Source organism: Macadamia integrifolia, unplaced genomic scaffold (genome assembly GCF_013358625.1).
Source record: "Macadamia integrifolia cultivar HAES 741 unplaced genomic scaffold, SCU_Mint_v3 scaffold629, whole genome shotgun sequence".
Classification (NCBI taxonomy): domain Eukaryota; kingdom Viridiplantae; phylum Streptophyta; class Magnoliopsida; order Proteales; family Proteaceae; genus Macadamia; species Macadamia integrifolia.
Genome location: NW_024870501.1, coordinates 209,499 through 236,270, shown reverse-complemented (window position 1 = coordinate 236,270; position 26,772 = coordinate 209,499). Strand labels below are relative to the sequence as shown.

Here is a 26,772-nt window from a genome sequence, read left to right as displayed (position 1 = left end):
CACACAAAACCATTCCATTTGAACCAGTAAATCAATTTGATATTTATCACACCCTTCGAGATATCCTCCCTCTTAACCCTCTGTTCCTGCATTGAACAGATTTAGGCAGAAAAAACATGAAGTGCAATATGTTTCAGTAGCATATTCTAGCAAACCTTATGGGAACATATACAACAGAAGTTCCATCAAACCTTGGACCATTTGAATGCAATTAAAAATAATCCTTAGCTTAAAAGGCTAACAGTAAAGCATTGCGCCAGCACATTGGATGAGATAATTGTATCATTATCCATGCACTGAACCTCAGGAAATAAAGGGTTATTATCTTCCCTGTATCAGAGTCCCTATGAGCAATTAAGCATCAATGTCTAATTAAGAGAAGACTTATCAATATATGAAATATAAAAATGCAACAAAGTTTGAGCATCCCAACTACCTTTCTAGACTTTATCAATTTGTTTTCTGACTCAGCTTTTGCACGGGACTGTCGGCGACGCAAGATACCATGATATTGCTTAGCATTCACATAAACAGGCTCTTCAACTGCATCCGATGGCAATGGAACGCCAGGTTGAACCGCTACCAATGGGGGTTGAATCTGAAAACAGTGAATCAAGGGTGTACACTAGATTCATATTTGTTAATGAAACATAATCCTAGCACCTTAAGCAATTAATAAAAGAACTGAAAAAAATACAAAAGTATACCAGCAGAAAAAGTCACATACCATATGTTGTGCACCATATGGGGCAAATATGCTTCTATAGTAAGGATCTGGATATGGGTAAGCAGCTTGAGCCTGTAACAATTTATGGTCCAATTAATTTAGCCAAGGCTTCACACTTGATTTACAAATTTATTGAGCCTAAAAGCAAACAGAACTATCATAAACCCAAAATTTTTAAATACAATTGAAAAATGAATTAGGCAAGCAAAATTCTTTCAAGCACATTGTTTGTGTCTAGGACAGTGAGTTCAAGTAGAAAAATTTAACAACTGTATTTTTGGACCATTGTCCTCAGGGCAAGGGGAATAAGAAGGGAGCTTTTGAAGGCAACTGATATGCTCCTTTGCATGAAAAAAAAAAAAGAAGCAATTGTTACAAGCTTACAATATCTGGAATTCTCATGTTCTAGAGAAATAATCACAAAAGTAGTTTTGACTGTAAATATGAAATATAATTTGTTAATTCTCCAAAAATATCAAATTCTAGCAGAATCAGTTTAAAGGGGAACAGGATGCCAATTTCAAGAACTTGTGAAAGCAAACAGATAATTAAGTCAACTTCCTAGTTGTGGTATGAAAAATATTTTTTTGAGAATACAGGAGCTTTAGGCTCATATGTTTTTTTATGGATGGACGTTATGAGCTACTGTAAAAATGTGAATGTAATTTCACTAAAAATGAATGCTCAAAGAAGTTTTCAACAGTAAGAATGTTACTATGGCCCCATCTGTTTCACATAAATTTTTTATTGTTTTTTTAGAATGCTGTAGAATTGGTTGTAAAATTACCCAGGCCATCAGTAAACAACTTCCTCTGGCGAAGCTCCAAATGTAAAAAAGTGTCCTCTCCCTCTTCTGTCTCTTTCTCCCCTTTTTTTTCTCGGAAAATCTGCTCTGTTCCCTTTTTTATCACTCTAAATCTCTCTCGAAGGAACCAATGCAGTGGTGCAACTGGTGCTGAATTCACAACTGCTATCTCAACATGTCCACTTTGAAAAAACCAATAGAATTAAATCCGAGAGACAAGAATGTCTCGGTGACCAATTTACACACACTCCTTTAAGCCCATGATGATGCAGTTGCATTCGACATTAATCCCGTATGGAGGCCTTTGCCTGTGTTTGGGAAGCCCATAAGGCGTTGGTGGCAGTCCAATGGGTTGAAATTGACCTTCAAGTAATTATATTATAGATTGGGCCTTTTATTTATTGGGTTTTATTATAATGGGCCTAATTTATATTTATAAGCCCATAAAGTAGGGAAAAGTTAGGCCACGGGATTAGTAGTTAAGTGTTAAGAGTAAGATTAGGATACTTAAATCTTAATAGTAAGATAGGGTTCTGTTTTGAATTTATTTACTTTATTGAGTGTGTGTGACTGTGAATAGGAGTCTATTTATGAACCAAACTAAGACTTTTAGAAGATATATATACATGTAATACACCCCCATCAATTAGAGATGATTTGAGTAAAGAATATGAGTTTTTTTTTTTTTAAGAGTTTTGGTGTCGTTGAGCAGTGCATACGGGATTGGTATCATAAACCTGATTTCTTCTCTTCTCTCTTCTTCCTCCCAAGCAGATCGATCTCATCTCTTTTCCCTCCCCTTCCATCAATCTGATTTCTTCCCTTAATAATGCAATTGTTTCCTTCATCTCAGATCTTATCACAGATTTGATTGAGATGCATAATTTGGACTTTCAAATTGCATTATTTGGTATTAGAGCTGAACCTAACCATGGATACCTATGTTTTCAAGATCAAAGTTCATTTGCCCATTTGCCCCACAGAAAAGGTGCTAGTTTATTCATTATTGAAGGCAAAATGAAAATTTTATTTTGCAGTATGTGGCGGAGATGTTATCAAAGACCAATGAAAACATCATTGAATTTGCAGATGATGTTTTCGGAGAATTTCCAATTTCTCATTATTGTTGTGGTGCCTACTGTGAGATATTTGAGTCATCCATATTTATCGCTAAAGTGGGTCGAGAGTGGTTGGAGGCACAGAGCGGCAGCGTCGATCACAACAAAAATTTGTGTACCGTAAAGCCTTCTCATCTACGACAGAAGTTTGTTCTTTGAGGACTAGTTGACAAAGTATGTTCGAAGCCAAAAAAGGCAACATTAGCATTTCAGCCACAAGAAAAACAGCAAATGTTGGCGAAGGTAGACGAGAAGATTGTGGTTCATGATGTGTACACAGCCCTACCGGTTCCATCCCCTTGCAAATAACATGAGGTTTGAGCACATTGGGTTTTTGATTCAGCCACAGTTTTTCAAAGACAAAGTTCCACAAATTGAAGACTACATTCCTGACATTCATGAGCTACCAGAGTTCTATTATAGGCTGAAGCAAAATGTACATCATACGAAGCTCATTCCTTGGTTCTACAAAACTTGTCCTAAAGTTTTTTTTAATCGAAGGGGAATTGATGTTGCAATCGACATTAATCACGTATAAAGGCCTTTGCCCAAGCTTAGGAGGCCCATACGGTGCCGGTGGCAGTCCAATGGGCTGACATTGACCTTTGGGTGTTAATATAATAGGTTTGGACTTTTATTTTTTTAGGATTCATTATTAATGGGCCTAATTTATAAGAAGCTCATAGAGTGGGGATAAATTTAGTACACAGGATAAGTAGTTAGGCATTTAAGTTAAATTAGGGTACTTAATAGTTTGATAGAGTTTTGTTTGGCATACGTAGAACCTCTGTAACCACTACATTCAAGTAGAGACAAAGAGCAAAGAGAGAATGGAAGAGAGAGATCTAAACCCACGATGGATTCAGTGTGTGTGTCCACCATGGTGCTTTGCCTTTATTGATAAAAGTGTAACAAAAACTCCTAGTAGGAGTTTACATTGGACAAGACTCGACCTAGACTTAATCTAATTAGGAAAACTAATGACAACAAAATATAATCCAACAAGGACTCTCCCTTGTAGTAGTACGTATCTTAATACTCCCCCTCAAGCTGGAGTATACATATTTATCGAAGGACTACAGCTTGGAACAATAGGAATAGATATTAAAAGCAACACCAATCTTGATCTTGAATATTACATATATATAGCAGTCATAAACACCAACGAGCTCAGAGAGAACTTTATTCAGGTAGCAATATCAGCTCAAGCAAACAAATCATCAGCGGCATCAATAGATAATAATCTTCGTGTTGAATATTTTATTCAACAAGAAGCAAAAAAAATGATAGTGAACACCAACGGTAATCCAAAAAATATCATAGCAACAACAACAACATCAAAAGCTCTTCCCAAGGAAGGCAGGTTACGTAGTCATCTTCACAAAGAAGACAACCAAAAGTGCAGTATCCAACAGCTACATCAAAGGCCCTTCTCAAAGAAGGCAAATAGTAATCTCTACAATAAAGATTGTGATAAAAGTGCAGCAACCAATAGCTAAAATCATAAGCCATTCTCAAAGAAGGCACTCCAACAATAGTGTGACAATAATATGATTACTAAAGACCACATAATTAGGGATTTGATCAGTAAAGATCAGATTAATTCCTAAGCCCCAAACAAAGGTCTAAGATAAAATTGCAGCAGACAGCACAAGGTTGTTGTAGACCAGACAACGTAAGGTTGCTGTAAATCAGACAGCATAAATTTGTTGTGAACCACTGAAACAAGTTGCATTATCGATGAATACCATCTTTATAAATCAAAGTTGCACCGTTGTTGGTTACCATATTTATAGATCAAATTAATGTTGAGTACATAAGTAGATTTCCAATCACTGATGACTTTAGCTAAGCAAATAAAAATCTCCAATCTCTCGAGCTGAATAAATAATATGACTAGATAATAATCTCCAATCCCCCCCCCCACGTGTATCTTCAATTGAAATAGTTTTGAGCAAATACTAATTCCAATCACTGATGACTTGAGCTGAGCAGATAAAAGTCTCCAATCTCTTGAATTGAACAGACAATAATGTTCGCAGGTAATAATCTCCAAACCCCCCCCTCCACGTGTAGCATTCCATGTGGACAAATAATGCATAAGATGCAATAGAGAACAATCCACTATCATATGGCAGCAATAACCAGCATCGAAGAATGAGCAACAGAAAAACGTAATTTTCAATCTCCCCCTCATGGTAGCAAATCTGAGCAAATGATAATCTCCAACCACCACGTTATACAAGTAGTACTAAGTTTCCAAAAAATTGTAAATCCCAAATTGATGTGATTGAGGTCCCACCAAAACAATAATATGGCAAAAATATAAGTCCACTAAAGCAAGCTAATGGAAAATTTATAAATAATCCATCAATCCCAATGCAATCTCAGGCTGAAGCCCAATTATTGGTTCACCCAAGAGAGGTAAAACACAATTATAATGAGGTAGTCGCAATCTGGTAATTAATCATAATGTTCAAGAGGCTCTTGGGTAGATAAAATAGAAGGAATGACAGAAATATAAATATCTCAAAGTTGAAAAGGGTGTGTCATAGCTATAATTTAGATGAAATCCAATATAAGCACAAGCAAAGGCAAAGGGTAAACTAGGAACAGGAAGTAAAATAGGAGGGGTACTTGTGGCAATACAAAACAAATCATAAAGAGAAACTCATTCATGTAACATAAAACCGATTCGAAAAAGGAACCAATGTATGAAAAAAAAGGAAAGGGGACACAAAGGGGCTTTGTAATTAATCCCAAGGGGTACATTTTGGAAGCAAAGTAAAAGGAAGGATATGAGTGGATTAGAGGTAAGGATAGGGGTAATTTTGGAAAATGAGAAAAGAAATAAAGCAACAACATATCATTATTTACTCGAAAAGGAACTCCAAGGTTGGAGGTTGTCGTCAACCTAGAAACCGAGAACCTAGGATAGGATGGGGGCGGTAACCAGGGAGTGTGAGGTTATCTTTTTTCTCATTCTTCGATCAGCAAATAGATAGCACCAATTGAAGAACCGAAGGCCATGCCCATCTCAACTTGGAAGATCTCACAATAGCAGCAAGTAGACATCTCCAAACTCCAATGATAAGAGCCCAACATCAACATCAAAAGCAGCCCTTGCTCTCCAACGATAGCCCCAAATTAGCAATCAACATGAGCTGCTGGAATCAACCCAGCAAATCGCAACCGGTAGCAAAGAACGATAGGGCAGGAATTGAAGCCCCAAAACAATAACAGAAAATCAGCAACATCAATAGTAGAAAACGAAAAAGATGGATATACACTTGATGGCGAAGGCGAACCAGAAGTTCACCACAATTGAGGGTAGCAGCAGGTGAATTGATTTATTTTCATTCAGCAACTAGGGGTAATGTAGGAGTGAGTTTCAGGTAAGAACCAACCCTACAGTAGGATCGATATTCCAGTAGCTGATAGAATCTCCAAGAAACTTGCTGTCCAGCAATCCAGATTTGATGGTGTCACACGAAACTAGTAACAGAAATTAAAGATGAAAAATAAACAGAAAATGTAAAGGAGAAGAAGAAGATAGACGGGGAAGGGGGATAGGTTGGGTCGAGTATCTCACTCTTCCCTGGGCATCTCACCCACTAAGTCTCTCACCTCACTGCATCTCACAGCAATTGGAGTAATCCAAGTCTTTTTTTTTCATCAATTCGTGGGCTGTAGATCAGCTTTTTCCCTTTATTTATAAACTTAAAGTTGATTACAAAATTGGGTCATTCCTTGCATGGAAAAGGAAAGGAATCCCCTTACAATTAGATATTATCCTATTTGGAAACTAATTACAAATCAAATCAAATCCCTCCCTTTTACAAAGATAGAAACCCAATAAATTAGACTTCCTAATTTTTAAAAGTAAAAACTAAAATTAGAAACTAGCCAGATAATATCTTCCTAACTATTACAAGGAAATATGAAAAATCGAAACTACTTCAATCAAAGATTTCCTAAAATCTTGAACTTAAACTCCTCCATGCAAGCTGGCCATGGGGCCTACGAATCAAGAGGGGATCTTCTTCAAGTCTTCTTCATGCAAGTTGTCCTTGGGTTGAACCAATCAAGAACCAAGAATCAAGAACCAAGCCAACACCAGACCAAGCTGCCTCCCACAGCAGTTGCATCCCACAAGGCCACAACTGGTCTGGAGACTCTGGACTGGTTTTGGGGCCTCGTTCCTGCGATCTACATCAAGGGGTTTTCAGATTTCTTCTTCCTTTTCATAGATTTGAAACCCTAGGACCATCCTCAAAATGAATAGCAAGGATGACAAGAACTGGTTACAGCTCTGACACCATGTGACATACCCAAAACCTCTGTAACCAATACCTGCAAGTATAGATAGATAGATAGATAGAGAGAGAGAGAGAGAGAGAGAGATCTAAACCCGTGATGGGTTTAGTGTGTGTCCATTGTGGTGCTCTGCTTTTATTTATAGAAGTAAAACAAATAGACTCCTAGAAGGAGTTTACATTGAACAAGACTCAATCTAGACTTGGTCTAACAAGGAAAACTAATGACAACAAATATAACCCAGCAAGAACTCTCCCTTGCGGTAGTACATATCTAAACAATTTACTTTATTGAGTGTGTGACTATGATTAGGAGTCTTTCATAAGTTAAATCAAGAGTTTCGGTGGTCTTTACATATGTAACACACCTCCCCACTCAATTAGAGATGATTTGAGTAAAGATTTTTTTAATAGTTTTGCCACTGTTGAATAGTTATACAGAATTGGTATCCCAAATCCTGATTTCTTCTCCTCTTCTATTCTGTTCTTCTCTTTTCATCCTCCTAAGTAGATCGATCTCATCTCTTTCTCCTCCCCTTCCATCAATCTGATTTCTTCCCTTAACGATGCAGTTGCTTCATTTATCTCAGAACTGATCATTGGGCCTGCTTGCATCTGAGATCCATAATTTGGATTTTCAGATTGCATTACCTAAAGCATCCTTGTATTTTTATTGCCTCCGTAACCAGTTTAACAAGGAGCTTCTTGTGGAGGCATTGCTGGGAAAGAAGTTGCCTCAAGAATTTGGGAAAGTTAAGGGTTGGAAAGATATGATCCTAAAGAATTCTATGTGACTCCAAGAATAAAAGGTGATGATATCAGCATCCAGACAAGGTTTCATTGTCCAATTATAGTTCTTGAATAAGTTCTTTAAGATGAGGAGTTGCAGGCATGTTTTGAGTGCGCAGGCATTGAAAGAAATGATGTCAACAGTTTGTCTAGTTGTCAAAAGGGGCTCTTGGAGTTGGATAAGATTGTAATAATTCGAACCAAGAGGAAGTGGTGAAATTAAGGGGAAGTATGAAAGAGGAGAAGGGGAAACTGAGACAGAAGCAGGAGGGGCGGAATGGAGAAGTTACTGGGCCAGAAGGTGTGCAAAAGTCTTCAACTATGATTGAAGAAAATGGAAATATAGATGACCATAGAGGCGATCGATGAGAAAATTTTATGTGCAATTTAAGCTGCAATTTTACAAGCCATCTCACATAAACCTGCCTTCCCCATGGAAAATTTTCCCTTTTGCATACCATATGAAACAGGCAGCAACAGAAAGGCAAATTTTAGAATTCTTACAGAAAACTTGCGTATGCAGTGGATACAAATGGGTCTAAATGTGTGTTCCAAGGATGAATTTAACCCCAACATACAATGCCCCTTTATACCCTCACCATTGCATATATGTGAAGAACTTCACTGTTGTTGGGGGTCATTTCAATACAGGTGAACTTGTGATTTTTCAGACTTGACTATCTGCATCACAGAACCAAGAGGCTTTCCACATACTGGAACTTCTATTGTTCAGGAAAATATAACTTAATAGCTAAACTGATAAGATGAACAGGTGTAAGTTCTAATATTTACAGACTTTCCTATATGTCGATACTCAAGGTGACGAGGTACGTGAATATTGAACTTAATTTGTTGTTTTAGAAAACAGTACCACAGCAAGTCCGACTTCAACTTGTGGAGGTGCTGTATACTCAGTAGGTGGGGATGTCACGCCTGCATTGACCACTCCATTTGCAGCAGTCTGCTGTTCAATTTGTGGTTCTGATTGCTTTTGTTGGTCCTCTGATGCATCTTTATCTGGTCAACAACAATTGGAAAACTAAGTAGGTGTATAATAAGTGCTTGATAAAAGTTTCATCACCACGAAGGTTGCACTAGGGAGACATCTTCTTCATAGTGCAAGATTCTAATTGCAAGAGAGCAAAAAGAGTAAAATTGTATTTAAACCAGTCTAAAACAATAGACTATTTCAAAAAATATTTCCATCTGTATCACACTTGGCAAGGAAGAGAACTGAAGTGAAGTGAACTGAACTACTTTAGTACAAAAGGGTTGCAAAATTCTGGTAATTAGAGAGGCAAATGTAACTACTACAATTAGTAACTGCAAGACTCAAGAATGTCCACAATAAAGCAAATAGCCAAGAATCAAAGTACAGATAAATATAAATAAAAGAGTTTGACGGCGTTAAAATTATACGAAGATATCAGTCAATGTATACTGTACTATCAATTCAAAAGCAATCCATGCTTCCCTGAGTCACATATACCATTAAAAGGTACATTTAGCCAGTGACTCTCCCTCCCCAATCCACCCCCCCCCCCAAAGAGCTTAAATACTACTGTGACCTCTTGCTTTCTCAAACTGCTGTTTTGGGGGAAAGGGGTGGGAGAGGGGGAGAAGACAAGGAAGTACATACACACACACACACACACATATGGAGAGAGAACTATGCCATTTCGCTGGGCCCCTAAGTCAGCCAACTCAACATGGTGGATCATCTAAGCCAAATAGAGTGCTTAGAAAAATATTATTCACTCTGGAGCGAGCCTTTCAGTTTTGATTGTTCACCTCTTCTTTTGTCCTTTTTTTCATTATTTTTTCTTTTATTTATTTATTTTTAAGTTTTTCTAGTGCCAATTTTCAGGATCATAGTTCCTTTTGGTAATTTGTTCTTCATTAAACCAGGGTAGGGGGATCAAAGAGTTTGAAATGATACAAAGAGAAAAGGATTCCCTTCAAAGATTACAATTGGAATAGAAGCCATAAAGATGAAACGCAATTTCTGGAATTTCAGAAGATGAGAACTAAGGTGAAATGAGAGAAAGAATCCAAATCAGCTTTGATTAGCACCAAATTTCCAACGAGGGTTCCACAGCCCCTAAGAGAAATTAAGGTTATGAAAATAAAGATTTCTACATAGTATTGATGGATGTGATCAGATGGATGTGGCCTACAAATCAGTAAAACAGAACCCAAGTGATGGGTTCAATCTAGCTAATAATACGACTGACAAGTTCCTACGTACCAAAAAAACACATTCTCCGAAATTTGGCAATGTCGGATATAATAAATGCTTCGAGACAAATTGATTTATTATATGCCTCTCACTTTAAACAACTACTTATATTCTACTATTCTTCATGCACCCAAATCAATCTGAGTACATTCCTTTCATATTCATGCTTCCATGAATTAAATTACTGTACAAAATATCTAATAAATATAATATGAATTGCATGGATATGTGTGTAAGTTTTGGGTTTTCACAAATCACCAGGATAGGCACCTTGTTTTAGTGTTTGACAGCCATAGAATGATAGAAGCACAGATGTCAATGCCCTTCATATGAAAATCTGGATGCCAGTAGATTGTGTCTTCTTCATTGCTTGGTTCTAGTATTTTCCATATATCATGTTCTAGTCCTAGCATTATTATGATGCTTTCTTCATACCAATCAACAAAGTTTATTTTTAGGCAAAAGCAATAGGAACACGAACTAGGGAGGAAACTTCCTATGATGACCAATCAATGAGGATGCATATCGCTGCAGGGACAAAGCCCTCATCAAGCATGAACGTGACAAAACTTTCTGATTCAAATTAGGTAAAGACACACTAAAACATAGCTTTTAAGCATTACACTGCAGAAATCTCACTCACGGTTCCCTCCCAGTGATGTCTAGCTGTCAAAATATGCTATCTGAAAGCATGTTGATGAGATTAATTACCAAAATAGGCTTGTTTTATTAGGAATAAGCCTAAGGTTGGGTTCCATACATGTTAGGCCTTTGATCCCATGTGTTTTTAGTGTAATAGACCACTTTTATAGGTCTAAAAGGGGGGCCTTAAGATTGAGTACGGGATTACTAGTTAGTTTCCATTTTCATTAGTTTCCTTTTTAGTTTGGCCTAATTTGAGTTATATTTGTTTCCTTAGGAGTCAAGTTATTAATTGAGTCAAGTCATTCGTAGTTAGTTTCCTTTTTCAACTAGTTTCTAATTTCAGTTTTTAGTAACTATCGTATTAGGAGAATATTTGGTTTCCTTTTTGAGGAACCTTCTATTTTGTAATTCCCTCCTCCATTAAAATTATAAATAAAGAAGAGGAGGCTCCTAAAAGCCTAGAATGATTTTGATAAAAAAATTAATAGTTGTTGCTATTGTCTTCTTCATGAAGAGTTGTCTTATGTTTGATCAATGCTAAAGGAATTGGTGTTTGATCCAATTGACTCATTGCGGCGTGAAGTCCAGGAGGTCTATTTCAAGTATTATTCTCTTAAATTTTTTTATCTCTTTCAAGACTTATTAGGGCTGCAATACAAGGTATGTAATCTATCACTCTGCTGCCAGAAAATTCTGCAAAACAAAGCATCCGCCCCTGCTGGAATGATCAGATCTGAGTATCCGATTAGTCCAGTTTTTTTATCAAAGGTTCCTCCCCATATCAGTGAGGATTGACCCAAATATTGGCTGATTCTACTCAGCCATTGATGAGATATTAAAAATCTCCAGATTTTCGTCTTTTAGTGAACTGAAGTTTCCATTTTCTGGATTCTGGTTCTGCTGATCTGAATTGCATTTTTTGGACTGCTGAATTAAGTTTTCTGAATATTGAAGACTGTTAGTGCGTCAACAGTTTCTGATTTAATTCTAAAACTGCTACTGGGTTTGTTTATTCAAAGTGTTACTGTCCTGATAGATCGATACTATTTCTGTGATCTGGTGTGACTGATTGTGACCTATTTTCTGTCATAATTCTGTTGTTAATTGATTCTGCTAACTGGTATAATTTCTGCTAGTCGATATTCCAAAATTCTATGTTTGTTCTTTCTGGTTTTCAAATTACTGGTTAAATTCTGGATTATTGCTGCTGTCTCCTTTTGGGTGAATTTTGGTTATTCTCTGGTTTATAAAATCCCGCAGTCTTGGGTCTGGTTTGGTGGTCCAATCCATCCCTACATTAAGTGGTATCAAAGCATGGCTGGGAACAACACTCCCACCCTAGTTTCTCTTATGGAGATGCTACAAACTATGAGGACTGAGATGAAGGCTGAACAGCAAGCCTTACGGACTGAATTAAAGGTTGAATTGAAGGTTGAATTGGATGCCAGGTTGTTGAATAAAGAGACCCTACCACAATAGCCTACTGGCGATTCACGTACAACACCCAAAGTAGAAACTCCATTGAATGTAGTTGCTCAGTTGACTAATAGGAGAGCAAACCCTAATCTGAGAGCACCACAGAGGGTTTTGGTAGCACAACCTACTTTTGAAGAGCATGTAAGAGGATATTTTGAGACTGAACGTCCCGTGCAACAGAGGTATTATGAAGATTCACAGAAGGTCAAGCTCGATCTGAAGGAGTTTGATGGGAGATATGACCCCCAATTGTTCTATGATTGGGTAGTGGCACTGGACGACTATTTTGACTATTATGAGTTACCTGAGGAACGGAAGATGAAACTAGCTCATGCAAAGCTAGTTGGGGCTGCTCGTGAATGGTGGAGGACCTATGAGCTAGAGTTAGAAGACCGTGGTAGAGAACCTACTAGTTGAGAGGAGATGAAGCTTGAGCTATCAAATAAATACTTGCCACACAACTTCAGAGCTCGCATACAAGACCAGCTGAACTCTCTTCGTCAAGAGTCTATGACTATTGCCGAGTATATGAATAAGTTTGATGCACTTTATTCGTGCACAGGCATTAGGAAGAATGAGAGGCAATTACTTTCTCAGTTTCGACTGGGATTACAAGCTGAAATTAATAGAGGAATTGGTGTTGTTGATGTGTATACAGTGAGAGATTGCTTTGACAAGGCTCTTCGAGCAAAGGAACTTATGGCACAGCCAGGTAGAAGGTTTAGTTACCAAGCTGGGGAGGTCAAGAAAATTGTTTCAGCCACTAAACCTAACACTTTAGCACCCTTAAGAGCCACAACTCCTCTATGTGAAGTGAAGATACCTCTATTCAAACCCAAAGAACTTGAAGTCAAGGTTCACATTGAAGAGATGGTTCTTGAAGCTTCAAAGACAGAAGGTCAAGAAATAAAAGATTAAACTGAAGAGTCCTACATTAAAGAGAGCATAGTAGACAAGACTGAAGACGTAGAAGATGCGGTAGTGGTTGAGATCACTCCACAACAAGTCTTTGAGATTCATGATGACAAGGAAGAGCTTGTTTCCCCAACCCTTGATGAGAAGGTTACCAACATTGATGACGCTATGCACACGACATTCACAGTTGGTATTGATTCAGAGGTTAGGAATATAGAGTTTGTTATGCCATCATGGTTCGTTAAAGAAAAGGCTCCACACCTTGAAGACTACATTCCACAAGTTTACAAGCAACCAGAGTTTTGTTTGGGAACGGTCAAAACTACTACTGACATGTTTCCCCCTCATCACTGCAAAATTTGAGGAATAATTTTTTCAAGATAGGGAGAGTTGATACAGATTAATTACCAAAATAGGCTTGTTTTATTAGGAATAAGCCTAAGGTTGGGTTCCATGCATGTTAGGCCTTTGATCCCATGTGTTTTGAGTGTAATAGACCACTTTTATGGGTCTAAAAGGGGGGCACTAAGATTAAGTACGGGATTACTAGTTAGTTTCCATTTTCATTAGTTTCCTTTTTAGTTGGGCTTGATTTGAGTTATATTTGTTTCCTTAGGAGTCAAGTTATTAATTGAGTCAAGTCATTCGTAGTTAGTTTCCTTTTTCAACTAGTTTCTAATTTCAGTTTTTAGTAACTATTGTATTAGGAGAATATTTGGTTTCCTTTTTGAGGAACTTTCTATTTTGTAATTCCCTCCCCCCCATTAAAATTATAAATAAAGAAGAGGAGGCTCCTAAAAGCCTAGAATGATTTTGATAAAAAAATTAATAGTTGTTGCTATTGTCTTCTTCATGAAGAGTTGTCTTATGTTTGATCAAGGCTGAAGGAATTGGTGTTTGATCCAATTGACTCCTTGCGGCGTGAAGTCCAGGAGGTCTACTTCAAGTATTATTCTCTTAAATTTTTATATCTCTTTCAAGACTTATTAGGGCTGCAATACAAGGTATGTAATCTATCACTCTGCTGCCCAGAAAATTCTGCAAAACAGAGCATCCGCCCCTGCTGGAATGATCAGATCTGAGTATCCGATTAGTCCAGTTTTTTTATCAAAGGCTCCTCCCCATATCAGTGAGGATTGACCCAAATATTGGATGATTCTACTCAGCCATTGATGAGATATTAGAAATCTCCAGATTTTCGTCTTTTAGTGAACTGAAGTTTCCATTTTCTGGATTCTGGTTCTGCTGATCTGAATTGCATTTTTTGGACTGCTGAATTAAGTTTTCTGAATATTGAAGACTGTTAGTGCTTCAACAGTTTCTGATTTAATTCTAAAACTGCTACTGGGTTTGTTTATTCAGTGTTACTGTCCTGACAGATCGATACTATTTCTGTGATCTGGTGTGACTGATTGTGACCTATTTTCTGTCATAATTCTGTTGTTAATTGATTCTGCTTACTGGTATAATTTCTTCTAGTCGATATTCCAGAATTCTGTGTTTGTTCTGTCTGGTTTTCAAATTACTGGTTAAATTCTTGATTATTGCTGCTGTCTCCTTTTGGGTGAATTTTGGTTGTTCTCTGGTTTATAAAATCCTGCAGTCTTGGGTCTGGTTTGGTGGTCCAATCCATCCCTACATTACATGCAGGAGCAGCTAACCACACAGAGAACCATCACTTTGGAGCTTATTCTCTTGTGCCAACTGCCAACCCCTACGTTGATACAATGACGTTCGATAATCATTTGAACCAATGTTCAACAACAAGATACAGCAGCTCTAGGCCTTGAATTCAACTTTTAAATCAATGCATCTCTTCCCTAGAAAGAACCTGATGGTCACTGATCAAATCCAAAGGACATACTAAATGGTTATTATGGGGGCAACAACACCTATAAACAACCGGTTTAAACAAAAAGTTACTTTCACATTAAAGCATGAAAGTTTAGGGCCCTTGTTAATATTGTTCAAAAGATGGCTTGTTCAAGTCTTCATTTTGCACAAGCTGTCGTTCTTATCTGTGCATTTCGAATGCTCTAATTTTTGCAAACATCTAAAAGACCTCAATACAGTCGTTCAACAGTCACACCAAAAATTTATGTTCTTTTTTCTTCATTGGGTTATGGAGCATTACTCATTCTGTAGGAACCTAAATTTGTGGTTTAGTGTTTCAAGTTTAGTGAACAACAGATATCCATAAAAATATGAACGAGGACAAGCTTTTGAGAGATATACCAGAATTAGATGACTGGTCATGCACAGACGACGTCATGGTGCTGAATTCCCAACAGAACTGCGTTCCTTATGTCAAAATTTGCAAGGGAAGAAACTGCACTTTCACTTCAATCTGATAACAAAACATCAGTTAAAAAATCTGGAGCCAAATCCCAAATTGCACAATTAGTAACACAACCAATCCAAACAACCCAACTGACCTTCAATATGTAGACTATCCATTCCTTCTTTGAGACTTGAAACCACGCATAACTGAAAGATATTTGTTAGCCTAAAAGTCAGTCCATATAAGGATAATAAGTAGTAATAACCTAATAGGTATAGAACAGAATTAGACATGTTGACTTAGATTACAAATCCTAGTAGACAGGCTATTCACTGACTAATAGACAGGCTACCATCAACTGAAGGGAAAAATAAATACGGTACTTAAGTTAGCACAACAAATACAATGATGGGAAGAAAGAAGCATTATAGCAAGGGAGAAGATACAAGTCAACACACCATAAGACATTTATATATAGGAAGAAGAAGAATATATTTAATATGAAACCAACCAGTTACCCTCTTCCCAAGCAACAAACTTATTGCTCTGAAGACAACGAGAATTGAGAAGATGGAAAATGAGAATGGACTCAAACAACCCTGTAAGATTGACTTTCTTCTAGTTTCTTTCCATAACTATTGATCACACAAAATTTTTTTCCTGATATTCATCGTAACAACTCAGAAGTAACCACCCACTATTTCTAATGTCTCCTCACAAAACGGAACAACATTCATAATTTCACTCTCCACACCCATTTTTTGCACATTTTAAGAACTGGATGCTAGTGGTAGTAGAACCAAAATCAGACTATTGTTAGTAATTCGCTATGAAAAATGGAACACCATATCATTGAGGCCTGACTAAAAACATATCAAGTGTGACAATTCAATTTCGTTTTTGGGAGCCACAGAATTCAAATCGGTATCAGATACAACATCTCTTTATTTCTTCTATTTTTTTTTTCTTTTTGGGGGGGGGGGGGGGTTGCGACTGGTGGCAGTGGAATCCATATAAACAGAATCAAGGCAAGCAACAATAACAGTAACCAATTGCTCATGCCTCACAGTCACTGTCAATCACATTAGAATTCCAAAAATCCCTACACAGAGTGCCTAAATCCATTATCTTTTTTACTTTTACTAATACCAGAAACCAAAAATAATGCTTCTTCATTCAGAATATTAAACAGACAACAAACTCCGTAAATTCCTAATATGTCTTCCAACCTTTTGGCCACTCGCCATTACACCTGTATCAAGCACCATTACTCGCACAGAACAAAAGAGAAGCCTAAAGAACCCAATTTCACTGTTCTCGTCACATCCCATTCAAACTACCAATTCATCACAGGCTCGGACAAAAACCAAATCAACCTGTCTTTCGGCGAAAACAGCTAAATAAGATACCGAAACGAAAGAGCAAAACCAAACAAAAAATGTCTCGATAATAATCGATACAAAACACGAAATTAACAATTAATCAAACAAAAAAGATCAAATTGTCACAAATAACAGATTAACAGAGTAACACACTTGCATGCGGCCGTCAATTCATTCAAACGCTAGAGATTCAATGTAATTAAACACGTAGCGACACACTGATCAGAGAAATAACGACATGCAAACGGATTTCATTGCTCAAAACGACAAGAAATCGAAGATTAGAGCAAGAAATCAAACAAACAAGAAGAATTGAAAGTTACAGAGAGAGAATTAGGGTTTCGATGTCTCCAAAGTCCCCCACCTCACAAGGTCCTCCACACGGCTTCTTCGCTCCACTCCAAACTGCTCCCTCGAGGGAGAAAACTTCGAAACGGATTTCTTCAACTACAACAGCGTACTTGATTGCATCCATTGGGATACCTTCGTAATTATAATATTAATAATACTAGTTATTATTTAATTAAATTAAAAATTAAAAATTAAAAATTAAAAATTAGAAATAATATGGCCGTTCGATCTTGAAACTTTGGTAATTAACCGTAGGATGGAGATGACACGTTGATCGCCCTGTAGATAGAGTTAGGGTTCACGGGCAGTTAGAAGTAATCCGGCAGTAGGGAGAAAGGAGTGTTTTTATCCACAAATGGAGAGGAGGGGAGATGGGGCCCAGGGAACGACTGGTTGGGATCTAAGGTGTCGGCTGACCGGAGGTCAGAACAAACTGTACGGGGATTAGCTGCCCGGGTGATGACATAAGGTGAATTTTTGGTGGCGAGCTGTGGGGGTTCATTAGTTCATAGGTTCCATTTTTTCGCTTTTTTAATTATTCTGTACTTTGACTTTGTGGTTGACATGAGTTCGTGCAAAAAGCCAAATGTCAGGTAGAGAGTGGTGCTGGTGGAGGAATTCCGTTTTCTGGGGACAACAGAGGATGTGGTAAAGACCACATATTTGGTATATGAAATGATTGCCACTACTTTGATCAGCCAAAGGTCATTATGGGTTCTCTCTCTCAAAGGTGGAATATATATATATATATATATATAATGGGAAAGGATCTACACGCCGCCACTGCAACAACAATAACAAATTCATCCTTATCTCAATTTAATGAGGTTAGTGACATATATGTATGAAAAAATTAAAAAAGAAAAAGAAAAAGAAAAAAATAAAAGTAAAATGAACAAAAATTCAGTATCGATAAGTCAGTAAAATCTCAACTAAATGGGATTAGTTACATAGATCTTGACCTCCAATCAACTCTATATGAGGTCATACTTGGGACAAAACTTAGATTATGCATATCATTCCTTGCTATTTCTTATTGTCATTTTAGATATGCCCATATTTCTTTTGGCTTCTTTAATCAGAATCAGATCACTCATCCTTATAGGAACGTCCCAAGCCTTTGACCCTTCATTGAACATGACCATAGCACATCAAAGTCACACACAATCAATGTGGGAGTGTGGCCCTTGCACATGCACGGGGCCAATGAGAGTGAACACAATTGATTCAGAATAATGAAATTTGAGCATTTCATCAGAGTGCAACATTATTTCGCTTCCCCTTCTGTATCTGGATGCAAGTGTTACTATATTCATGTATCAAGACAGTGTCAAAAGAAAAAAGAGCATGAGAGAACTATAAATACCAATAATGTCTATAGTCTTTTCCTTTATCTTTTTTTCTTGGTTTCTCTTATTTTTTTTGTGCCATTCTTAATAGTTTAAACTATGACTTTTTTTCCTTTCCATTAGGGCCTCCAATTATTTGTCATATGTCTCGAAAAGGAGGATGTGACACACTATGGCATTGATACCAAAAGAAAAATACACTGTGGTATGGTTCAATCAAATTGAATAATTTTTTTGGTGAATTTTTATTAAGAAAATCTTGGAAATTAAAAAAATAAAAAAATAAAAGGTGCAATTTGCCTCTCATTCTCATTTTCACATCACTTTGGCCTATAAAATATAAAAGATGATCAAAATATTCTTAATAATATATTTATTGGCCATATCATCTCAAATGATTTTCACGAAGCTTATCATGAATTGGAGCAACTCCCAAATCTGCCCTAATACATTCATTTCTTACCTTATTCCTCCTAGTTTTCCTACACATCCATCTTAACATTCTCATTTCTGCTACACATATTTTATCTGTCTTTTTTTAACTGCCCAACATTTCACACCATACATCATAGCAGGTCAGATGATTGTCCAATAGAACTTTCATTTAAGCTTTACAAGGACACGTTAGTCGCACAAGACTCCAGACACACCCCTCCACTTCATCTATCCCATTTTAATTCTATATGACACATCATCCTCAATATTGCCTTCTTTATTAATGACAGATCCCAAATATCTAAAATGGTCACTTTATGGTTATGTCTCTTCCTTCAATAGCCACAATGTCATTATCCATTGTGGTGTGAAAAAGTTACATCTCACATTCTCCGTCTTTGATCTACTTATCTTAAAGCCTCTTGGTTCCAAGGTTGATCTCCATTGCTCCAGTTTAGGATTGAGCCCAGTTTTAGTGTCATCCAATAAGATAATGTTGTCCGCAAAAAGCATACACCATGGACCTCACCTTGAATGTTTTTAGTCATCTCATCCATAACAAGTGCAAACATATAGGGGCTTAAAGCTGACCCTTGGTGTAGCCTAATAGAAATAGGAAACTCGCTACCTTGACTACCTTGGTTCTCATACCTATTACCAAGTCATCATACATATCTTTAATTATGTTCACATTTTTACTCGGCACCTTTCTCTTCTTTAGGACATGCCATATTAAATCTCTAGGTACTCTGTAATAGGCCTTTTCCAAGTCAATAAAAACTATATGGAGGTCCTTCTTTGTAGCTCTATAGGTTTCGACGAGTCTTCTGAGCAAATAAATAGCTTCTGCCAATGATCTCTTTGGCATAAAACCATATTGGTTATGTGAGATACCAGATTCTCTTCTCAAGTGAACTTCAATAACCTCTTCCCAAAGCTTCATCGTATGGCTCATAAGTTTTATGCCTCTATAGTTATTGCAGTCCTAAATATCTCCTTTATTTTTGTAGATGGAGACTATAATGCTTCTCCTCCACTCGTCTGGCATCTCCCTTGTACTCACAATAAATGATTAGGACAAATACAATAGATCCAGAAAATCACAATAAATGAACTAAGGGAGAAGTTAAGTAACTTGAGATTGGCTGATTAGAAGGACTTGAAATTCAAGTTAGAGTGCTTTTCTAGAGGGACTTAACAGCCTGCAAAAGATCTCAGAATCTCATATCAAAGTGCGATGGGGTATTTTCCCAGCACCAGTAGCAAACAGGGCAGGTTGCTGGAACTTGAAATTCAGTAAGTCGATACTTATTTTATTTTTTTGTTTTTAGAAGTACATTTCCATCAACAAAAATGTGAAAAAAGTATGGTTAATATAGACTAGATGGGACTCTGTTATATATATGTTAATCATCGTTGGGCGATCTACAGCCTCACGGTGTCAGAAATTATTTTTTGCTGGTACATACCACCATGTGTACATAACAGTTGGACATTTATTGCCAAACAAGGGTGCAACTCTAAAACGCCACTATGTATACTATTTTTTTCAAAGTGAAGTTATAAATATGTTTATTTAGCCAAAAACAAGCTTCCCACCAAATTTCAGATCGTATTATGGCCTTTTGACCCCCTGAAACAGCTATTCGAAACACTCCAAAAAAAACTGAAATTTCAGTGATTTTCAAACGAAATTTTGAACCTTAATCTCTACCTTTGAGTGACTTAGGATCCATTATCGGGTAATCAAATAAACCTAACCTTCGATGCCAGTAGTAAATAAATAACATTTAATCTGGCCCCATCAATAAAAGTAAAAAAGGTTGGTTTGAAAAACTTATAAGATACCGCTGACTTTGGTATCTATTAAGTTGTACCTACTATTGGATTTGAACCAATAACTCCTGCCTTAGTAATCTGAAACCTTAGTTATAGGATTCTCTATAGTTTGGGTCCGTTACCTCCAGGCTTCCCTCCCCACAGCATAAATCATGTATTAAATGAATTGGAAGTAATTTTTTAGTCTCCAAGAAATCTGCATGCACATTCTTCATTATCATTTGGCAAAGGTCCATGCAGTGAGTTGCTATGGAAAATTAAGATGGAATGGTTAGGCTGGATGTGTGTGCTTGTACATATAATGCACATGCCAACCCACTAGTCTCTGCTAATAGGTGTAGGGTGTGCTAGTACTTTCTATTTTGAGTTTTAGGAATTGAGAATATCCATTATGGTAGAAAAACTCTCTCTTTGCTTTTGTACTTTGCTACGCTTCTCTGTGAGAATTCTTATTGCTTTGATTGTGCATATTTTTATGTATTTTGAGTTGATCTTGTGCAGTTCAAGCTTCATTGTCAGGTTTTATTTGCTTATTCATAAATGAAAACACAAGTACATGATTTTTTTTTTTTTGATAGAAAAAGAAAAGTATACATACTGGACTGCAATAACTTCTTAATGGACTAATGTTTCTATGCATGGCAAGATAAGCTAACTTCTTAAATAATAAAAAAAATGGACTTATAGACATTTTAAAAAAAAAAAATTAGGGGACTGAGCTCCAGGGCCATGAGGATGTGCTAGCATTTATAATCAGGTTATGCAAAATCTCTGTATCGCTCCAAACTTCAGTCAGGTCCCATCCTTCCCTTTGCTTTCTTCAAACCGTGGAGAAGGCTCGTGTATCTGCCTCGATGGTTTTTCTTGTCATCAAGTATTCTGCATGTATTAAAACAAGATTACCCCCTAGGAGAACTCCATTAGTCACCCTGAAATATCAGAACCATTGCTAGAAGTACTTGTATAGATTAAAATTTGATGTTAAAAAAAAAAAGGGCAAAATTTGTGGAAAAAGGGAATTTGAGTGCCCAATAGTTGTGATTGGATGTCATCAGGTTTTGAAGAATCATTTAGAAGTCACAGTTCATTAACCCACCGGTTGATGTTGGTTAGGATATGAAAATGATTGGGTTTAATTTTAGAGTGCATTATCTGATTCCTGTGATTCCAGATGAAATAGCAGGATATTATGAAAATAGTAAAGAATCGGGATTTATCATTCATGAAACAGAGAATAATTAAATACACTAGTACATGATTGGTCATTGGATGTTGCATTAGTTCTTTTGGTTCACAACCATATTTTTATGACAGTTATAGAGCTGATTGATTGATCCTATTTTACAGCGATGTACCATGTGCAATCCTGTTCCCCTGTGCTGTCATTCTGTGCTTGGAAGCCTTCTCCTTGATCCTTTACCCATGAAACCTTTAACTTGACAGATTTTAAGTTGATAACTCAAGACTCAAGTAATTGAGATAGACTCCTGAAGCCAATATTGATAGATTTGTTCTTTATTTGATTTTTTTGCAAGTACTGTCCCAAGGAATGCATACTTAGAAATTATGTGAGTCTCCTAAAATATTTATGCATGGGGATCCTTATTAAGAGAGAATTCATCCTATTCTTGTACAGAATTAGAAATCAATATTCGAATGATTTTTAGAGTTCAAGGAAGAAATGGGAAGGAAACATATCATCTAGAGTGCTCTATCTATTATTGGAAATGGGAGGTTGGCCAATACTTACGATACGGTAATTCCAGCAAAAGGAGCTTCATTTATGCTCAACGTTATTTGATTGGAGTAGGGGAATCTCAATTGATAATGAGAGAACATGCTCATTTTCATTTTTCCGTTTATTTACTATTCCTTGTTAAAAATGTTATTATTTTTTATCTCTTGGGTGTTAAAAAGTGGCTATTCATGAATTTTACAGGTACACTTTCAAAGGTAAGTCTTTGGCTGTTTTTGGTTGCTTCGCTGAACCAATATTTCCAGGGACAAATGAGGAAGAATGCATCTTTGGCTGTCTTTGGCAGAAGATGGGAGAAACTGAGTTCCTAGCTAAGTCTATTGTGGGGGAAAGAGAGGGCAATATGATGATAGCTGTTGGCAGCAAGAATCACCTTTGAGCTTCCGTTAGTTATATTACCAACGAGATTATGAGGGTATGTGCTTGTTTCCATTGCTCAGCCATCTTCAGTCTTGAAGAGGTGAAGGGCTTTTGTAAGTTATTCATTTTTTTTGTAAATTGTTTTATGCACATTTTGTTTTTTCTGTAAAATGTTTCATCAGTTAGAATTTGGTAGTTCCCTTTTCTTTTCCCCAAATTGGTTTTGGGTGTTTGGCTTTATCTGCATGGCAGCCTTGAGAGATATTGACATTTTTAATTGGACTTTCGCTTTTTGTGGTGTTTTTAATTGGTTTTTTTTTTTTTTTTTTTTTTTTTATTTCTACATTTTGGCGGATGGGATGGCACAGTGGCAAAGAATGAAAAATGCTGTTATATGAATGTTCAGTTCTGAGGGGATGATTTTGCCCTCAGAGCATTGAATCAAGGAACTGTAGGAGAGTTTTTACTTTCAAATCTGATTGAAATCACTGGAGTCGGTCCCAAAAACCCTAGAATCGATCCCCCAAATCTGAAACCCCCAGCTACCTAATCTCAAAAATCCTAGAATCAGCTGATCTGGAACATCTGGAATTGGGATTGGTCATTCCGATTTTTTAAAACCATGGACAGACTCAAAGAACTTGATCAGTAGTAACCGACTCTTTTTCCTCAGTGAAGCACCAGGGGAGAGAGGGAGTGTGACAGGAGTTGATCACTAGACCACAAACCTGGTGCCTGCTCTACCAGCAGAAGTTGCAACCAGTGTGCTATGCACTGCTCTCCATGAAGCACCTTATTGTTTGATTTGCTAACAAATAGCTTCACAAGTAAACCCTTATGGACAGTCTTTCTTACCCATTCTGTTTGAGACTGAGCTACTACCATTCTGGTGGTGGATGGAACGATGGTTTAAAGAATCGATATCAGATCACCTCTTTCTTTTTAGGCATCAGGGATAAATCATGAAACTCTACCTCATCTACCAGTTATCCTTCTAACAAATTTACATCTGTTAATGGTGTCTTTGTGACCAGTGACCACTCCAGCAACTACAAGGCCTAGCGTAAGAACACATAGAAAGTTCAAAAATAAAGGGTGAACCCAGTACATGAGGTTCCCACCACTGTGGATCTAGGGAGAGTCATAATGTAGGCATTTTACTCCCACTTAATCAAGAGTGTTTCCTGATAATTGAGCAACCTTACCATTGCACCGAGGTCTGCCTCTATATGGAAAGTTCAACTCTAAAATATTAAAGATGGACAGCAGGAACATAGAAAAAAGGGCAGAAAAAGAACAATTTCAGCTTCTTTTTTGTTACAAATTATTCACTTTTCAGCGTATTGTGCTTCACTTGGAGTAAGTCCCACATGAATTGTGGGAATAACTCTATTTTATTAAGAGTAACATTATATATATATATATATATATATTTGAGTTGAAGCATTTCCTATTTTTTTTCTGGCAATTTTTGCCGTATCTATGGATCAGTTCGGAAAAAGGATAAAAAACTGAAGCTTTTTCTTTCAACAAAAGAACAGACTAAGGAGGGGAATGGGAAGAAGCCGCAACTTCTTCCATTTTTCTGATGCAGCAGAAGAATTCGCATCATCAACCCATGTCTGGGTCTTTGGCTCTGCAAGGAGCAGAGTAAAGAAGAAAGGTTGCAGCAGGAAAAGATACTAGTTTCTAAGATTGTTGACTCCATTCAAAGCTGTGATATTGGTGGAAATGGTCAAGTTGTACCAGATGTAACAGGACATAATGTCCGCCGGCGGGGAAAAGAGAGAAGCCATCGTGTGTTCTCTGAAGGCAAGTCACCAGTGACAATTCGTAGTAGATCATGCAGAATCAGTGAAGAAGATTTAAGTTGAAAGAATCGGATGATTGTCCAATCCAAATCAGCCAACCCATCCACCCCTACAACATGAATTGCCCAAACTCTGGGATCAGGACCAGCAGCTTCCAATTTGAATTGGCCAATTTAACTGGTTGGATGAGTTCCCAAACCATGTTCCCATGGAGGAAGATCACAGGGTGTAGAAGAAAACTGCAGTTGTAGAGTCTTAGTCATTTGTGTTCCATGTCTGATCCACCTCTCCCCAATAAAAAGAAGTGATAAGGAGAGAAAAGGGAGAGGGGGGGGGGGAAGAAGTTAAAAAAAAACAGATTGACCAACTAAAACTTACTGTTTCATTCTAGAATCAGTGTAAACTAGCTCAATTGGGTAGTGAAAATGGAACAAGCATTTAAGGTCATGTTTTCAACTTCTTCCCATACAAAATTACAGTTTGATTAGCTCTCCCGATATCAGTGAAGCCAAAACCCAATAGCAGTTTCCCTACCTCCTGGAGAGACAGATGATGGCTTACATTCCATCTTCATTGTTCTTTGCACATCAGTCAAGGATAACCAGGGATCTCCCCTGGCATTGGAGCTAGCTCGTTTCTTCCAAACTTCTCCTCATCATAGAATGAGGCATGAACCACCCTCCCTCCGAAAAACCGACCATCAAGATCAACGAGTGCTTTTGTCGTCTCCTCTGGTCTCTCGAATTGTACAAACATCCTGACTGCCTCCTCTGCCGGGAAATTGGGCTCCGTGATCTCAAATATTAGGCATTTGGACACTGTTCCATACTTGGCACATTCTGATGCAACCTCGTCTTCTAATTCGTCGTCTACCTCTCCGGGTCCCACCTTAAAACAAAAAACATAGTACAGTCAGACGATTCAATATAGACCTTTCTCGTAGAAGATTTCATGAGTGTATCAGCGCATAAAAGCAACTTGAATTGCAACCATCAAGAAGAAGAAAACAAAAGAGAACTTGCACATACTTCTAAAAACAGCATCTCATCAGACAACCTCATAATGAATATGTGGCAAACATCTTCAATTAGCAAATTAAGGAAATGCCCGTCAGAGTAGGCAACCAAGGAATACATCAGTTTCAAGCATAGGTGGGAGTACCACCTCCAAACATGAGATTAAACACTTTCATTACATTCAGGACACACCAAAGCTGGGAATCCCACATGCTTACCTAGATGTTTTAGATGTAGACTGGAGCTTAGGTAAGGTGATAGTACAACATGACCTAAATGGGTATGTGACTGACCAGCAAACCAGATTTAGGTGCCTTGTTTTACATGGTATTGAACACACGAGATGCATTGGCCTCTGCACACAATGAACTAAAGCAAGAGATTATAGAGGCATGAACTAAAATAATACTAACTATTTCCTTTAGGTAAGGTGGTCACTGGTTCAGAGTCAGCAGCTTGAAGGGGTTCCAATTCTTGGCTACCCTCAACACTGGCAAACTTTACCTGTCAAAACTCACTATCATTCACCATTTAATTGAACTCAAAAATGACCTTATCCAGTAAAAAGCATCACGAAATGCTACAAGCACCAGCCACAACAAACAAAGTCAACTAACACAAGATTGGGTCTGCCAAAAGTCATCTTGATTGAACCATGTTCAAGAAGGACAAATGAGACATTCCAAAGAACTAGCAGCATTGATAGAAGGGTTTCACAACGAAAGCAATCATAGGCAACAAAAAGAAACAGGCTACAAAGACCACGGGGAATTTGTGCTTATGATAGAGATGTTGCTTTAAACAGGCGAAAATTTCCACGACAAATTTGTGCTTAATGATAGAGATGTTGCCTTTAATAGGTAAAAGGTAATTGTAACGTATGGGTCAGACAAAAAATAACCTGTTGATATTGTTAGTTCTGCCATAATGGAAGTGTTCTGTCATCTCTAGGATCCATATTACATGTAATCTAAGCGCACGTCTTATGATAGCCATCTCATTCCATGTACGATGATGCCCTGAACAAGGAAAACCCCAACCACCATATACTGAGTTGCATGGTGTGCTAAAACAATGTTGATTTCCATCCTATAAATGGTATAGGTTAGTCCTAGAATAAAGTTCTTTTTTCTTTTTCTTTCTTTCTTTCTTTTTTTTTTTT

General features: G+C 37.3%; 2 protein-coding genes across 10 annotated transcripts in view; both read right to left on the bottom strand.

Annotated features, from left to right (window-relative positions):
• Nucleotides 1-467: 467 nt before the first annotated feature.
• LOC122069500 (nuclear transcription factor Y subunit A-7-like) lies at nucleotides 468-17,164 on the bottom strand (the record flags this gene model as incomplete). Of its 3 annotated transcripts, none has more annotated exon segments than XM_042633527.1 (6): nucleotides 468-598; nucleotides 728-799; nucleotides 8,627-8,772; nucleotides 15,266-15,377; nucleotides 15,466-15,517; nucleotides 17,058-17,164. In XM_042633527.1, coding segments are annotated over 4 exon segments (386 nt in total), but the record flags the coding sequence as incomplete, so codon positions are not given.
• A 7,789-nt stretch (nucleotides 17,165-24,953) lies between these two features.
• Nucleotides 24,954-26,772, bottom strand: part of LOC122069519 (DNA-damage-repair/toleration protein DRT111, chloroplastic-like) — a 14,023-nt gene continuing 12,204 nt past the window's right edge. For all 7 annotated transcript variants that reach the window (XM_042633550.1, XM_042633552.1, XM_042633554.1 and 4 more), the window contains exon 3: nucleotides 24,954-25,482. In XM_042633550.1, the coding sequence (XP_042489484.1) occupies nucleotides 25,186-25,482 (297 nt within the window). In that variant the 3' untranslated portion in view covers nucleotides 24,954-25,185. The remainder of the gene's footprint in view (nucleotides 25,483-26,772) is intronic.